Raw genomic sequence first — 16,500 nt, 5'->3', positions numbered from 1 at the left:
ATTTTCTAAATTTTTTTATACATATATATTGATGCTTTTTCGTTTTATCATAAGATAAAATAATTTTAAACATATAACCATTGTATTTTTTTTTTTTTTTTTTTTTTTTTTAATAAAATTAGTCTCATTTAAGCGTCATTTTCTTAAATTAAAATGTTGATTTTTATAACGATTCTCTTATAATATATTTTAACTTGCTTCTTTCTCCATTCTTTCTACATTCTTGAAAGTTAGTGGAGAAATATGATAAGTTCTTCAACAGGAAAATGTCGAAGGCTTGCTTGTCCTTGTGACATTCTCAGTATCCTTCTTCTCCCAGGAAAATTAATACATACAAGGCAGTTTTCCATCGTACTCTTGAATTTTTATTTTTACATCTGCAGCGCAGATGTTCTTGTGCTTGTAGACAGATATTCAATATTCATATCCGTCGTTCACAAAATCGACAATTCTCATTCTCGTCTTTTTTCTTTCCACAAAAGTATTCAAATATAATAAAATAAATATTATATTATATTATCTAAATATATAATAATGGATAAATAATGGATAACTTAAAAAATTTATTAAAAAATCTACTTGCAAGTTGATACACTGAAAAAAAAGTTGTGTACTTAACTTAAATACTATATATGTTCAATTAACAAAATAGTATTTGGTTGAACGATTTAATCAAATTAACAACCTTTTTTCAGTGTATATATCTTTCCTCTTTACTACAAAAAAAAAACTAAAAAAATCAAATTAACAAGTTAAAATGTCAAGGAAACTAACCGGATTCGTGAATTAATATACACGTACATTCAAATGATATATTATAATTTAAATAAGCATGAAAATTAAGAACTCTTTTACGATTTTTATATTATCTATACGCGGTCGTTTTAATCATTCAGAGTACAAACTAGTTTTAGTGTACCACGTTTTTCTCTCCTCTCTCTCTCTCTCGCGAAATCTCCGTCATATATATTCTCACATAATAAAATTTTAATCGACCGTATTATCCCACGATCACCATAATTCATTGGCGTCACGCATCGGCGATGAGTAACGCACGCCAGTTTACATGAAAATTCAACATGTGTGATACGCGAGCTTCATCGATGACTCATTTGCGTAAACGCGTATCCAAAGTATGAGAATTACTACGGATTCAATTTCATTCATGCGAGTTCGCGGATGCCTGTGGACGTTCGTAATAATCCGCACATCCGCGAACACTCTGTGTGCACATCCGTTTTCCATCGTCTCCGTAGTGACGCGATCGGTGGACCAGATGGTCGAATAATGACGTAACGAGGAGCTACTTTGTGTGCATCTTATGCAACATGAATACTCTGCGCAAGCTATTATTATTTACCACACCTTTATGTCATCTAATTTCATAAATTATGAAACTTTTTTGCATCGAATTTTTTTTGCTTCTCATTGAAAATAAGTAACAAAAAATTTCTCGAAAAACAGGCGCTAATTCAAGAACAAGGAACGCCTTCTTAAGCTCGTATTATATTTATCACAATTAACTCAAATGGCTATTTATATTGATTTATATTAATTAAATCGATTGTAATGTCAATGTTGAATATTTTCTGTACTAATTTGTTTATTTAGTAATTATACCGAATATGGAAAAATCGATAAGCATCTTTAAACATTATTATCTTATAATTAACATTTTTATACAATGCTGTCAATGAATAATTTGTAAGAAAAGTCAAGTCGAAAAAATCGCTTTCACTTTTGAAATTTTCATATAATTCGATTTAGAAGCCACCATTATACATTGAAATCTCTAGCACGCACAATGCGATACGTTCATTCTCTCACGTGCTGTTAAAAGCCTTTAAAAATTACAGCTCAACCGATTGATTCTCATCATGGCTATCACTCTTTATGTGTCAGTTGTTCCCGTTGACTGTATTATTGATCATTGCATTGTCTGTGATGGATACATGTGCGTGTATCTACGCAAAGAGTATATTGACAATAAGACACAAAGCCGTGATGATGAGTATAATTTGTATTATTCCGTCATAATGCGCGTTAAAAACACAATTTCAATTGATGAATTATTCATATGAACCAAGAGAGTGTTGTGTTACATAATTTAATGCATCATTTTACACAATGTCGTCATATTTGCATTAATTTACAGGAAAATCAATTGTTAAAAAATGTAATTTTTTTTTTAATTGACATTTTAAATCAAATTTTGAAAATGATATTTTTTGGCAACAATTATAATTTTTGAAAATAATATTTTTTTATAGTACCTATCTATCAAAAAAATCATTTTTGATAACAAAAATTAGCACTTGAAGAAGCAACATTTTTCGTGCACAAAATTCTAATTTAATTAAATTTTCTATATTTTTTCTACAAACACGGAAATTATTTAATGATTAATATATAGGCGAACGACTAGATAAGAACTCGATCGTCAGCATTTTGCAACAGATGAAAATATTACACTTGCTTTTTTTAGGGTGGCTTAATTTCAGCGAACCTTTCACTTCCATTCCCTCTGTTTTTTCTTTTTCAATTTTATTTCGGTACGTTGCTTGACCAAGCAATTCGATCGCGATCACGTAATTCGTCTCGCACAAGTGGAATTGCGTATTTCGATCTCTCAACGTGGCCGAAAGCAAAGGACATCGGACCGGTTTGCTGATGACGGAGTCGGGGGAATTGAGAACCGCTTGCGACTCAATTGTGACGATCGCGTCAATTGTGACGAATGCATGCCAGCTGTGTAGCAACGTCTCCTCGTCCTTAAAAGGTTTGAAAAATAATACCCTCTGGCCTGAACGTTCAAAGAAAGGAAACATAAAAGGGAAGCTCATTTTCGTTCGTATCTCTAAATATGTTAGTCTTTCGCAGTTCGTTATATTCATCTGTCTAATTTCGACAGACTAATTTATGACAATTCTGCCAGCTTTTCTCCAAAAAAATAAGATCTAATATATATCTAATAATAATAATAAATAGAGACATGCTCTATTTTATACGCAACTCTAAATCTACGTTTTGAGGGTAGACACAGTCAACTGAGGATGTTGCAAAACAAGGCGTTACGTCTAAGTATCTAGAAGAAACATGTACGAAGCGCTATACATCTGGCGTCCTAGATAGATTAAGAGCAACCTGTTGCTCATCCATAGCAACGTTTAATGTTCGTTGTACTCTATGCGCTAGAAAAAATTTATGTATATCATATGAGAGATTTAAAAATATCACTTTGTTCTCTCCTCTAAATTCAACAATTTGGAATATCCGCTTCGAATAATAATATTTCTAGATATCTAATTATGCATTTTTTTCGAAATAAATATGTAGCGACGCGTCCAAAATTGCCATAATATGCATTATGCATCGAGGGACCTTTCAAAGAATCTGTCTTATGTATATTCCTTTACACATATATGAGAAAGCATCGTCTAGACATACGACGCGCCGGAATGTGCAATATACGCATCATTCTGCGCGTTTCGTACCAACATTCGTCTAAAATTTAGATTTTATCTTCTCTACCGCGATAATTTATGTTGCTTATGGCATGCGAATATCGCGCGTTGTTACGACGTATGTATCGCGCGAATGCATCTGAATTTTCTCACGAAGATCCGGTGAATTGTATTAGTAATCTCTCTCTCTCGACCTGACGAAAAACGAGTTGTACTTTGTATCGCATCCACGCGTTTGACATTCGACTCCCGCACGTCTTCGGCATAAATATATTTACTGCGGTTGTATACTTATGTATGTAGCATTGGCGAACCGCCCTCGTGTCATTAAGAGTCGCACTAATGTCGTTTAAAACTGACTCTGATTACGTAAATTTATTTATATTTATTATTTTATTTATGTTATATTTATATTTTATTTATTTTTATTTTAATTGTCATTTTATCTATACCTATATCAAACACCTATCGGTCTTCTTTGACATGACGTTTTTGAATGATAAAAGGAATCAATGAGAAATAAGGCAACGATAGGCGTACATTTTAATTAACACTAATAAATATAAGAAATAATATTTTTTTTATTGGGAAAATTGAAATTTTATACAAGGAGAAACATAATTATCTCATGGAATATGTAACAAATTTTCGCGAAATTTTATAGATACAGTATTCATGTTGTAGAACAACGAAATGCCATAACAGAGTTTAGTTACTATATATCGGTACAGGATGCTGCAGAACGCAGCTAAGCGATTATCCTAAAAATGCACAGCTGCTTTCCAGGTTTTTCGACCCTCGTCCCTTTCTGTCCCTCGTTTCTAATTTTTCTTCCCTTTTCCAAGTATAATTAACGCGCGCCAAAGCTTGACTGACGTTCGGAACCTTCGACTAGTTACCACGAAGACTTAAGTTACAACACGAATGGTGCACGTGTTTCAAACTCAAACAAATGCGACGCCATAAAATTCGCATTATTATACACAGAGAGTGGTCGACAGCGACTGTCGGGGAGCAAAGAAGCTGTTTGTCTTTCGAAAATGGTTATTTAAAATCATACAATTAATTGAAAAGAAAAAAATTAAATTGATCGAATATGAAGTTATTTTTTTTTAAACGAAACATTCAAGTCGATATATTCGTCAAACTTCTTAAATTATATATTTTTAAAATTATATTTTATTTATTTCATTCAATTTTATTCAATTTCATTATATTTAACTTCTTAAATTATATATTTTTAAAATTATATTTTGTATTATAGGAAATATAAAAAAAACAAGGTCAGCATGTTTTGGAAGAATTTTTTGTGAAGGAATTTTCGGAAAATATCTTTAGGAACCGGATGCCTACACATCCGCCCTAGTATCCCTTATCCCCTTATCGTTAGTTGGACTTTAGACGAAACCTTTGAATAGCCCTACAGAAAAAAATCTCTATTTAAAAAAAAATTGACAATACAATAATTCAAAAGAAAGAACAAATATTGTTGATTTTACTTATTTCCATTCTCATTTGCAGTCACTTCAAAAAAGCAGGTTCTAAACAATATATCAATCTTGATACAGAAAAGTACCCATTGTTTCTAAAACGTTCGCGCCATAAATGAGCAGCAAATCGATTGGGTTTAATCGAGATTGAACGCGGGAACAAGGAAAACAAACAGCCACGGTTGACAACTCGATCGACTTGACTACAGTCTAAAATCCAAGTAATACATCAATTATGCGCGGGCAAGGTTTCCATTCTTTTTTCTGCTTTCGTCACTTCGCTTTCGTCATTTCTCGACCGAGAGGATATAATGAACGGGATTCCGGCTCGTAGGCCGGAGAGACTCTCGGATTTCTCAGAGATATATATATATATATATGCATGCGCATCCGCGCAAAGCAAAAACTCCCTGTAACGGGAGCTAACAAGAAAATCTCGACCCTCTTTGGATAAAGATTTCGTATGTCATGACTCATATTCCTGGAATTGTATAAATATAAGAAATATCTGTTTTTATATAGATATATATGATGTATGTATATTGATGTAGCACTTACGCATTCATACACACACATACATTTCTATATTATAAAAAAATTATTTAAATACAAAGAACTATCACTTAAAAAATTTAATGATAAAGCTATTTAGCTGCAAACGATTCTAGTATGAAAATGATTTTTCGCATTAATTATTAGAAGGTATAATAATATAAAATCAACACGTGCCTTTTTGTCATCAAGTCAATATTTCCGAACGCTCGAGGGGAAGTACAAGATATTTCAGAGATAATTTGAACAAACAGCTCCAGCGAGTGCCATAAACCTCTATCGAATGCGATAGTAGGCCACGGTGCACAATTCCAATCAGAAAGGTTTTAACGACTTAACGATCCGAACTATTGTCGAGTCATTTATCGGGTCGGTATATAACGTACGGGACGTTATATTGTGTACACATGTATGTATTTGAATACACGCGTGTGCACAATGTACAACACGATCGCACGCAACATATGTATACAGGCGCGTCCTCCGTACGAGATAGTTAAAAGATGATCGGTTATCCGTTTATGTCATGCATGTGGCTCGCGTGCACTATAAACGTGACGCACGCAAGACGCATTATCCCGTAGTTGCACGATAAATCGCTCCAAAGTACACGTTTATATGCATAAAAAAAGACAACTTTTCGTTCGGCAGTGTTATAATGCACGCGCGAATGCACGCGATTAAATTGATATATATCTAGCTATCCAACTTAATAGAGTTTGTATATAATTTACGCGAGATAGCCATTTTTTACGAGTCATTATGACGCAAACTTTATGTGAAAATTATCGTGCAATATATAATATAATCGAATTTTTAGCATATTTATGTAGCTACTTAATATTACAAGCTATACTACACTGAGAGAATTTTCAGAATTTATCCTGAAAATCATGGTAATCGGACAATATGGTATGAAAAGAATATTATGAGAATTTCTCTGATTAATATTTATCACAATAAAAATAATAATATCTATCACAATAAAATATAAAAAATATTTGATTGATTTTACTAAATTGCATAGTAAAATTAATCAAACATATATAGATATTATTTTTATTCTGATAAATATTAATTAGAGAAATTCTCATAAAATTCTTTCCATATTGTCCCACGATTATTATGATTTTTCAGGATAAATTCTAAGAGAAAGCTCTCTCTCTCTGTGTATATTGACTTCCATCAATATTTCCCCACACAGTATGTATATCCTGAAGACATCCCAAAGATATCTTATCGCCTAAAGATATCTTCGAGATATTTTCTGAATGTCTTTTGGATATGCATACTGTCGGTCCATATATAAATTCTCTATGATTATCAACTATTTATTGAAATGATTGAAATAATTGAAATGATTGAATTCCTGACGAAAAAAAATTAAAAGAGCATTACGAATTATAAAAATATTACAGCTGATCTAACGTTTTAGCGTATTTCGTATTGCGAGGCTATTTATAAACGAGTATTTAACTGTATATAGTCACGATTACTCTATATAGTCACATTCTCAATTTATGGAAGGCTTCTCGTCCCATTGCTTCTTCAGCAATTCTTCTTCCACGTCCGTGGGCAAGATTTTGTAACGCGCTTGACGTTTGTTCTCCAAATCCTCCGCCAATCTCTCAAGAAGCTCCTTGAATACGTAATTGTCCAAATTTTTGGCGATGTAATAGAGAAATAGCCAGTCGCCGAAATAATATTCGTGAGTGACCTTGAGTACGTTCCACGGATTGTATTTTCCAGGGCAGGCCATGGAAAATACGAGTCTGTTGAACTTCTTGCTTCTGCAAGGAAAAAAAAATCCGAGATGAAAGTCGTTCTGTGATGTCATTCATAATATTAAGAGCGCCCTTATCGCGGTGCACTATTCACGTTAACTTCGTATTAATGTTAATATTTCCGTATCCTTTTCTGTGTCATTTCTTATGCTATTTTTAGATATGTATAAATCTTAGATTTTACTGACGTAAAGATCCCCGAGCTTTACAAACACTCCATTATATTAGAATATAATATAATAGTGTTATAAATTGTTAACGAAATATTACTATAATACTAACTAAATTGCTTTCGTTAAAATACAATCATAAATATGTTGTTAAGATATTGCATTATTATTTTAATAAATAAAATTAGAAATTATATGATCTCTTTATGAATAAGATATAAAATATTCTACGATATGAATTTAAAAAATCGATTAAGAAAAGTATAATAAAATTATGGAATAGAGACGATCACCTGCAGAGAAACGACACGTAACATTGAAAAAACCGAAAAAAATTATTTTCAAGCTATTATTGAAAAATTGTCAAATTTTTAATTTAATTTAAATTAATTAACTCTAATTAATTTTTTTATCATATCGTGTCTAAAAATAAGAGTCAGGATATTGTTGGTTTTGTATAGAAATTAACTCATATACTCAGTTTGCTCTGATTGGTTTTTTGGCTAATTCTTAATTAGGAAATAATAGCCACACAGGATATTATAAGTTTTAGCTGAACACACAGACTGGCTATTTATTTATTGATCAGTTTGTCTTGTCTAATTCTTATTGATCAGAAAATAATAACCAGGTTCTAAGTTTTTACTAGACGTAAACTGATTTTATCATTTATTGATCCGTTTGGGATTTATTTTTTTTTCTATTAGAAAATACTCTTTTAACGACACCAGCTATTAAAAAATAAAAAATAAAATTATATAACAAAACGAAAAAGCTCTGATATATAAATAAAAGAATTCAGGTAGAAAATGGGTTAATAAAAGCTAGGTACAGAAAGCAGTCCTTTTGGGGTCATTTTCAGCAGTCCAATTGACAAAAAATTACAAAGGAAATTTATGGAGACTTTTACGATGTAAATGTAAGTCGAGAATGAGGATGAAGACTCATGAATTTTTTTTGTAATTTTTTGTCAATTAATCTGCTATAAATGATCCAAAGAACTGAACCGTTCAAGTCAAAAAAGATTTTAAAATAAGTTTATTGCGCCTGCTTTCTGCGTCTGGCTCTTATTAGCTCATTTTCTATCTGAAAAAATTATCTGTACATTTTCTGATTAGTAACCAGCTATCTAAATTTTATCTGAACAGAATTTTTTACTGTACCTACAGTAGAAGTAGTTTAAATCGATTAGTTTCTGACTCATGTAATCAATTTTTTCCGGAGAATTTTCCATTCGGTTAGTAAAGCCGTCAATTGAGAATTCGCAGAGGCGAAATTAATGAACGAATATCGTGGCGTAAATTTATAAGTCACGCTGACGACGAAAAAATATGCAAGGACAAAATTTAGCAACCTGGCGTGAAGGATCATGGTCAGCATTCTCCAAACCAATCCCAAACCGGTTATTACTGCCAACACGACGAACCAGAACCAAAGAACCGTATAGATCTTCTCGTTAACGATGTTCAGTGCCATCACACACAGAGCATCATGCTTTTGTATGGAACCAGAAGGACCATATTTTCGAAAAATACATTTGGTGACCTAAAAAAAGAAAAGAAACATGATACACGACGGTTGTCGATATTCCAATTCAGCCATTAACATCAGTCGAGGATTATCATTATATACAGTTTTGATTATTGTTGTAATATGTATAAAATATAAAAAATCCCTAAATATATATATATATATATATATATATATATATAAATTAAATTGTACCTTCGGGAAAACTATGTCGAGTGGATCCACTTTATCCTTAGACACTGGCTCGGAGATCGCCCGACCGAGGCCTAGGAAAGCTCCTTGGAGGAAGTAGTCGGTGAAGTAAATTTGCCCGATCACGTTTGCAAAATTCAGAACTTCGCACAAAGTCAGCCCGTATGCCCATGGACGATTCAAGTGCAAGCGGTTTATAAAGCCGGTGCGTATCTGCTGTATCCTCTCGTCGCGGTCGTTTTTCGAAGGTACCTTGAGATTATCGTTTACCTTAATCTCCGTTTCGCTCAATAATAAAGACGCCATGTGCAATCCCGAAACTAACGTACTTAACCGATTACCTGAAATTCAACCAATTGCAATTTCCGTGTAAGCTCGTAACAAAAGGATGATATGATTGTAATATTCAATCTTGAAATATGTAATATTTTTCCATTATTATCGATCGATTATTGAAATATTACTGGTGTGGCATTGTTGAATAATTTTGCAAATATAATACAATGTTACGCGCTTTAAGCCGGATACCGTATGCAAGTGTTCAACGATTAGATTACGACGCAAGAGAAGATTAATGATGATTAGCTAGCTGCTTGAGATAAACGACAGTTGTAAATGTCGACGGGTACGTGTATATATATATATATGCATATTCGACCTTCCATTTTTCGCCATAAATAATGTGGCATGTAGAAGAAAACCGCTTGAAAAAACAGGACAAAAGGCACCCATTGATAATAAGCGTGACGTATTATAGGGTCGTCTGCAGCTCGTGGTCCAACGCCGGGATGTGGTAATTCACCTTGCTGCACCGCGGTAGCATTCAAATGCTTCACCTGAAGAGCAAAGTGATTGATAGTGAACAACGTCTATGTGCAAAGTAATTTTTATTCTTATAGACGGCATTATTTTCCAATTATTTCCGAAACGACAACTTAGTTTGAACTGTCTATCAATTTCTATGCCTGAAAAGATATATTATACATATATTGGACAATATGAATATTTCTTAGAAAAAATAAACTTTGTTTAATACCGTATTTTAACTACACACTTGTCAATCTAATATTTTATATTAAAAAGATATGATATTTGATATATTTTAAAGTAAAAATTTTAATTTGTATGACTCGTATATAAATATAATATTTAAAAAACTATCTAAATATCTTTATTTGACAAAAGTTACTGTATTAAAAAGAATATTATTCTGCTCTCTCATTCATTGTTTACAAAGGTGTCAAAACTTTAGACTTACCACGGTGTACGTGGACGTGAAAAAACAGAAGGTTTCGATGACGTGAGATGCTACACCATTATCGGCAATACATCTTTTTGAAACAATAAAAATTTATTTTAGAAACGGTTAATATTATATATTACATACATATAATTAATATATGTTATATCTATATATATAATTCAATAATTCCACGTGCAAAAAATATACCTTATATGTTCTCCGATGAATTGTCTGGAGGTGACTAGAATCGACGCAACGAGAAGCAACAAAAATGTAATTCTGTAGTGTAGTCTGAAAACTAATCAGACACGCATTCTTTTTATTTATCCGAAATTTAATACAAAGTGTATAATTTTTATATACAAAATAGACGCATTGCGTATAAAAGCGACAAATCAGGCAGGAATAAACGCGACAATAAAATCTCCCCAATCATGCATCGTTAATTATATTACAGTTATTTAATTACGCAACGAAAAAAAAATCGAAACCGAAGAATCTATTACCGATATTGTCAATGGCTACCGCGTTCTGATTGACTTTGAACTTAACGTGGTCCTTAAGTACCGCGAAAGCAGCGATCACAGTGTTGGCAGCCATTTTCCACGCTTCTTCTGCAAGTAAAATTAATGTCTCTCTTGTTTGTGTCTTGAGTTAATCACAGAGACTGGCTTTATTACATCCTCCCGCTTACATATCCCGCTAATAAGCGTCACTTTGGCGTCCGGGCCAACACTTGGTGTGACGGCCGAGAAATTCGAGATTTCCGGTCGCGATTTATTAGATACGCGAGCGACGCTTTATATTCTAGATAGAGTACCGATCGAGAACGTACTGAAAGCTGCAAAGCAGTAAAATCTCGCGGTCGTTATCAGAAAAGACGATTACGTAGCGTCCTGGACGCTCCACAAAAACTTGGTATTATCGAGAGCAGGCGGTTATTATTGTCAAGACGTTTCATTCGCCCAGATAAGAGCAGATAGTAGGAATTAGATGACGGCATAGTCACAAGTCAAGTCGCGGCGAATCGGCAAGAGAGAGAGAAAGAGAGAATAATGAGTCTGTAATATACCGATTCACGGTTTTAACGACAATATTCTCGCAGAGAGTGTGGGTGATTTTTGCGTGATGACGACCTATGACCCACATGTTGCGTTGTCACAAACAAATTCTTCACAGACAAACTCTTCCCCCATTGATGATAAGTAAACAATAGATTTCAATAGGAGGAAACTACTCGTCAAGAAATATTTCTCTCGAGAAACACAGCGCGTCCCTCTTCTTGCACATAATTAAAAATTAATGAAGGCGATGTAAAGAAGGTAGCATAAATGTGTGTGGCAAAAAAAAATAAGCACAAGTCTCAAGTCAAATTACTTTATTAAATAACATTTATTCATTTTGAAAAAATACACGACAAATATTTCTTATATTCTTTATATATTATATATAATCTTATAAATATTTATTTGTCAGAATGTGTTTTGCTTTGAAACTTATATTTTATGTACCTATAAAAATAATTATATTATAAAAGTATGATCTTTTTATATCAATATTATTTTCAATGTATTTTTTTTTAATCTTGATTATTTAATAATTAAATTCTTGGCTTATTTATTTGCGTACACATATATGTAAAATATGTAGTTTTTTTTAATCGAGACAAAAGATTTTATTTATATGTAAAAATATTTGCAGGTATTTTTTTGTATATTTTTATGGATTAATACATAATGTTCTCTTTAAAGAATTATATTAAACTGCACTTTCACATTTTCAAGTTTCCAGAATGTTAAATGCTTACAAAGAGAGATATCAGATCAAGTCCAATCGTCATATATCATAAAAGTATAAAGCGGTGACAACAGCATTGCATGAAACATTACGACTTTTATCAGAAATGCTGTATTATTTAACCGTATTATCTTAACCATATTTTTCTTGATAAAATTATCTAGTCTACCTCAATTTAAAGTACAATAAAATTCACAAAATATGTATAATTTTTAATATATACAATAATTATCAATTAAAATAGGAAATTACATATATAAACATATACAAAAATATATAAATAATATAATATTATATAAACATGATAAATCATCTTATTCGCGAATTTATACGGCATCACGTCGTACATACGTTTACTTGCCCATGTTGGTGCTATGAAAAGGCATTTCCACCCGACACCAATAAATTAGAAAGAGCTGTGCGATGCGCTCGTTACACGCAATGTGATTCTACGCGTGCGAGGCGTGTATTTATCCCGAAGGAAACGTTCATCTATGACGAATTGTCGCGTCGCATACTAAAACGCGAGCAGACAGTAATCCGACATTAACGACTAGATCAGAATAATAAACCGCTATGGAGAGCGGTCGCGTTACACGTTGCACGTGTAACACGACTGACTCTGGACAAACAGCATTTTCAGAACTGGACGAGAACGTGAGTTCGCTCGTGAGGGATACGTGAAGACTCTCAATGATAAAATGGAGAACTTAAAATTCCAAGAGCTAAGTGGGAATAACATTTATACTTGAAATAATATATCTATCGTCGTTGTTTATAGCGAGCAGAACGACGTATAAATTTGATTTACGACTCTAATAATTATGAAAACAGATGGAGTTATAAATATGCGAATGTGCAATGATTTTGAGGATCTCGTGGTATTTGGAACAACTCGAGGAAATCTGCCATTGCGTAATAAATTAATATACTCAAGCATACAGTAATGGAATGATGATGTGAGTAGACGAAGAGAGAGAAAGAGAGGAGACAGGCAGGAATTGTGGATAGGAATAGTAGAATAAATTACTCTCAAACGATTTATATTTGCTCGACCAAATTAATACTTGACATATTTGATGATTTAATAGCTATTTGAAATATTAATTAAAAGAGCAAGTAGAAGGAGAGATATCGCATTCTTATTCTTGTAATCTATAATCGTGCACACGTTATAATACAGTGTGACGTAATTTAGATGAATCACTTATCAATAGACCTAACTCGTGCAAAGTAGCTATCTTTGTCGAGGATAATTCATTTTTCTCTGCGAGTAAAATATTATTTCTCTCGCGAGTTTTTTCGCATCTTCGTTGATGAATGGTTCGTGTGTAACATTGCGTCATAGTGTAACATAGTCATCAATTAAAACTGAAATTGCATGATCACTTGTGTTAATGCTCGATGTACGTTATCTAGTTTGCCGGTGCACACATAACAAGCTCCAATTACAAATCCAGCTATTAACGAACGAATCATACGTTCGAACGATACGATACCTACTTACGACACGACACGACACGCGAGTATACAAAGGCAACCTGAGCTCGTACGTGCTCATTGAACGCATTACATATTCCTGAGCTTAGGTGTCAGTTGCTAATCCGAGGTTCGCGCATAGCCGCTCTCGGAAGTTAGTTGGAATTTCTTTCGTTCCCAGACTCGTTCCACAACGGTCATTGTAAAAGTAAATCTTGATTCATCGGTCATTTCGAGAATATCAAATATTGACTTTGAAGTATAGGTATATCACATAAAAAATTTAGAAATTAGAACCTTTGGTCACTAAAATGTCGTCACTTCGAAAAAAAAAATATTCTTATCGAATTTAATTTTAGATTTTGATAAAATGCCTACAAGGATACTCTCGAATGAAATCTCAAATGTTCACGTGATAGCTCGTCAACGCCGTCGAGTTTCGATTTGACGAGAACTTCCTCTCCTCTCCCCTTGCCCCTTAAGGGGAAACCGCGTACAAGGAGTTCGGACTTCGGACCATGGGAGACCACGGCGAATCCATGGAAGACGATGCCGAGAGGGTGAGACCGCTATACTATACCAGGCGAAGAGGTGCCCGAGAAGGACGAGGGGGGAGGCAAAAACTGGCAAACGTCGAAGGTGGGACTTTGACCGGCCATTGGCCCCGGCGAGTCGAGCCGCTGGCAGAGCGAACGAGTCCTCGAAAGAAAGGGCCCGTCCTCGCCTGTCCACGTTCAGCGTGAGGTCTTACGTGTGTACCGCACGTACACCTCGATCGGGCACCAGCCGGGGACCATCGTATCCTGGCTCAGCCGGTATTTCATCTAGACCGCGGCACCGATTCGAGATTCATCCAGGGACGGATTTATACGGAAACCCATAGAGTTTAAGCCGCTCAGTACAAGGAAATCAGTTGCATACATCTTTTTTATACTTTTTATCGTATTATTTTGTTTATTGTATATATACTTATCTTTTTTACAGGTCAGATAATTTTTTAATTTTATCCACACAATATATAATTTATAAAAAATTAATTTTTTCGCTGACACACGAAACCTCCGAGACCAAAAGCGCTATTCTTTTCTAGCGCTTAAAGTTGAGCCCATAGAATTTAAGCCGCTCAGTACAAGCAAATCAGTTGCATACATCTTTTTTATATTTCTTATCGTATTATTTTGTATTGTATATATATTTATCTTTTTTATAGATCAGATAATTTTTTAATTTTGTCCAATATATATATAATTTATAAAAAATTAATTTTTTCGCTGACACGCGAAACTTCCGAGACCAAAAGCGCTTTTGTAGCGCTCTTTTCTAGCCCTTAAAGTTGAGCCACTATACAAATTAATAAGACATTGGTACAAATTATCGTTAAAAATACTTTTAAAAATTGTTTGATAAATTTGTTTAGGGACTTAACAATAAATCATTGCAATGTCTGACAGGAAAAATTTTCACCAAAATCATTATATTGATTCTTCGTAGATAATAAAAACTCAGATAGAAAATGGACTAAAGCCAGACGCAACAAATTTATCTTTGTTTGACTTGAATGTTTCAGTCCTTTTTTGGACCATTTTCAGCATAACAATTGACAAAATTACAAAGAAAATTCATGCGTCCTTACATGGATTTGTTTCGGTAAATCTATTGCTTTCACCAATTAAGAGATTACGAGAATAGTCCTAAAAATTAGGTATTGACAATTGAAGTGAAAGTTGGAGGAAATAATGTAAAAAATCTTGATGGAAAAATGAGTAAAAGAATAGAATAAAAAAAGGATACTCACCAAAGCAAAGACGAGATGAACAAAGGAGTGAAAAACGTGTCAAGACCTCTTGAGAATCAAGACACATAAATTTTCTTTGTAATTTTTACCCAATTTATCTATTGAAAAAATAGTCCAAGAAAAAACCAAAATGTTCAAGTCAAATAAAGAAGATTTAAAGATAAGTTTCTCGCGCTTGTTTTTTACGCCTGGCTCTTTTATTAGTCCATTTCCTATCTGAATTTTTGTATTTATAAAATATAAAAACCTTTTCGTTTTATTATAATGAATAGAGAAAATTACATTTTTAGAAAAGGTGCAAGAATTTTATTTTTTTTCCGCTCGTTTACATTCCTATATAATTATCACATAATTTATGTTACTGTTTCAATCGCAAACGATTCAAAAGATTCGATGCAGAATTAATTCATCTACACAGAAATATTTGTATCCATTTTTTTCAAGTTGTATATTTTGTGTAGAAAATAATTAACTGACACATATATACGTTTGTTTCAGAGATCATCAGCTTTACATTGTGGAATGTGTGATGACCGTTCCTGTCGGCACTTACCTGTAATTTGTGAGCGATTCACAGTCTTACGAGAATTCATTAGGTGAGACTAAATGAATATTACTGGCGATGTATTCCGCGTGTCTATGAACTTTTATATAAGATGTCTTTAGATAGAAGAAAAATTATCCAATGAAAGAAATTGTCTGTAATTTTAATTTAATTAACCCGTGCGATAATGAAATTTCTATAAAAAAAAAAAAAAGAAAAAGTATATTAAACCTTTTCTAAAAAAAATAATTATCATGGAATTTTTATTAAAAAAAAATGCTAAATTCATTTTTTTTCTCTAAGAAGAAGCAATTATAATGATAAGACTTGCTTGTGTATTACATACAGAACATGATACAAGTATTAGATAAATTCAAGGAAAATATTTAAAATTAGTCTCGCACAAACGCGAAATGAACCGTTAAGCAACAGTTTAACGAGTACGCGCGTAAGTGGCAAT

The 16,500-nt window shown here is 33.0% G+C and overlaps 2 protein-coding genes across 2 annotated transcripts in view; one reads left to right on the top strand and one right to left on the bottom strand.

The window, feature by feature from the left end:
- LOC145935945 (uncharacterized) overlaps window positions 1–16,500 on the top strand; it is an 85,845-nt gene that overhangs the window by 57,638 nt on the left and 11,707 nt on the right. The window contains exon 7 of the mRNA XM_083037763.1: window positions 15,995–16,092. The gene's annotated coding sequence lies outside the window, so the exon portion shown is untranslated. The remainder of the gene's footprint in view (window positions 1–15,994; window positions 16,093–16,500) is intronic.
- Window positions 4,028–11,311, bottom strand: Inx7 (innexin 7). The gene is made up of 8 exons (XM_083038018.1): window positions 11,120–11,311; window positions 10,932–11,039; window positions 10,633–10,723; window positions 10,441–10,513; window positions 9,841–10,018; window positions 9,186–9,523; window positions 8,815–9,005; window positions 4,028–7,296 (listed from the first exon to the last, which is right to left on the bottom strand). The coding sequence occupies exons 2-8, from the start codon at window positions 11,023–11,025 to the stop codon at window positions 7,020–7,022; spliced, it is 1,242 nt and encodes a 413-aa protein (XP_082894144.1). The 5' UTR covers window positions 11,026–11,039; window positions 11,120–11,311; the 3' UTR covers window positions 4,028–7,019.

The sequence above is a fragment of the Prenolepis imparis genome, unplaced genomic scaffold, assembly GCF_030444845.1.
Source record: "Prenolepis imparis isolate NDT839.2.m4 unplaced genomic scaffold, iyPreImpa1.0 SCAF_5, whole genome shotgun sequence".
Classification (NCBI taxonomy): Eukaryota; Metazoa; Arthropoda; class Insecta; order Hymenoptera; family Formicidae; genus Prenolepis; species Prenolepis imparis.
The sequence above is the reverse complement of the archived record's forward strand: the minus strand, read 5'-3'. Positions and strand labels throughout refer to the sequence as shown.

Bases quoted from the DNA above. Each gene is read 5' to 3' on its own strand.
- Inx7 (XM_083038018.1), bottom strand. From the start codon at position 11,025: ATGGCTGCCAACACTGTGATCGCTGCTTTCGCGGTACTTAAGGACCAC. The intron at 10,514-10,632 runs GTATATTTTTTG...TGTTTCAAAAAG, and splicing joins TTCATCGGAGAACATATAAG to ATGTATTGCCGATAATGGTG. The intron at 9,524-9,840 runs GTCGAATATGCA...GTTGAATTTCAG, and splicing joins TTTATGGCGAAAAATGGAAG to GTAATCGGTTAAGTACGTTA.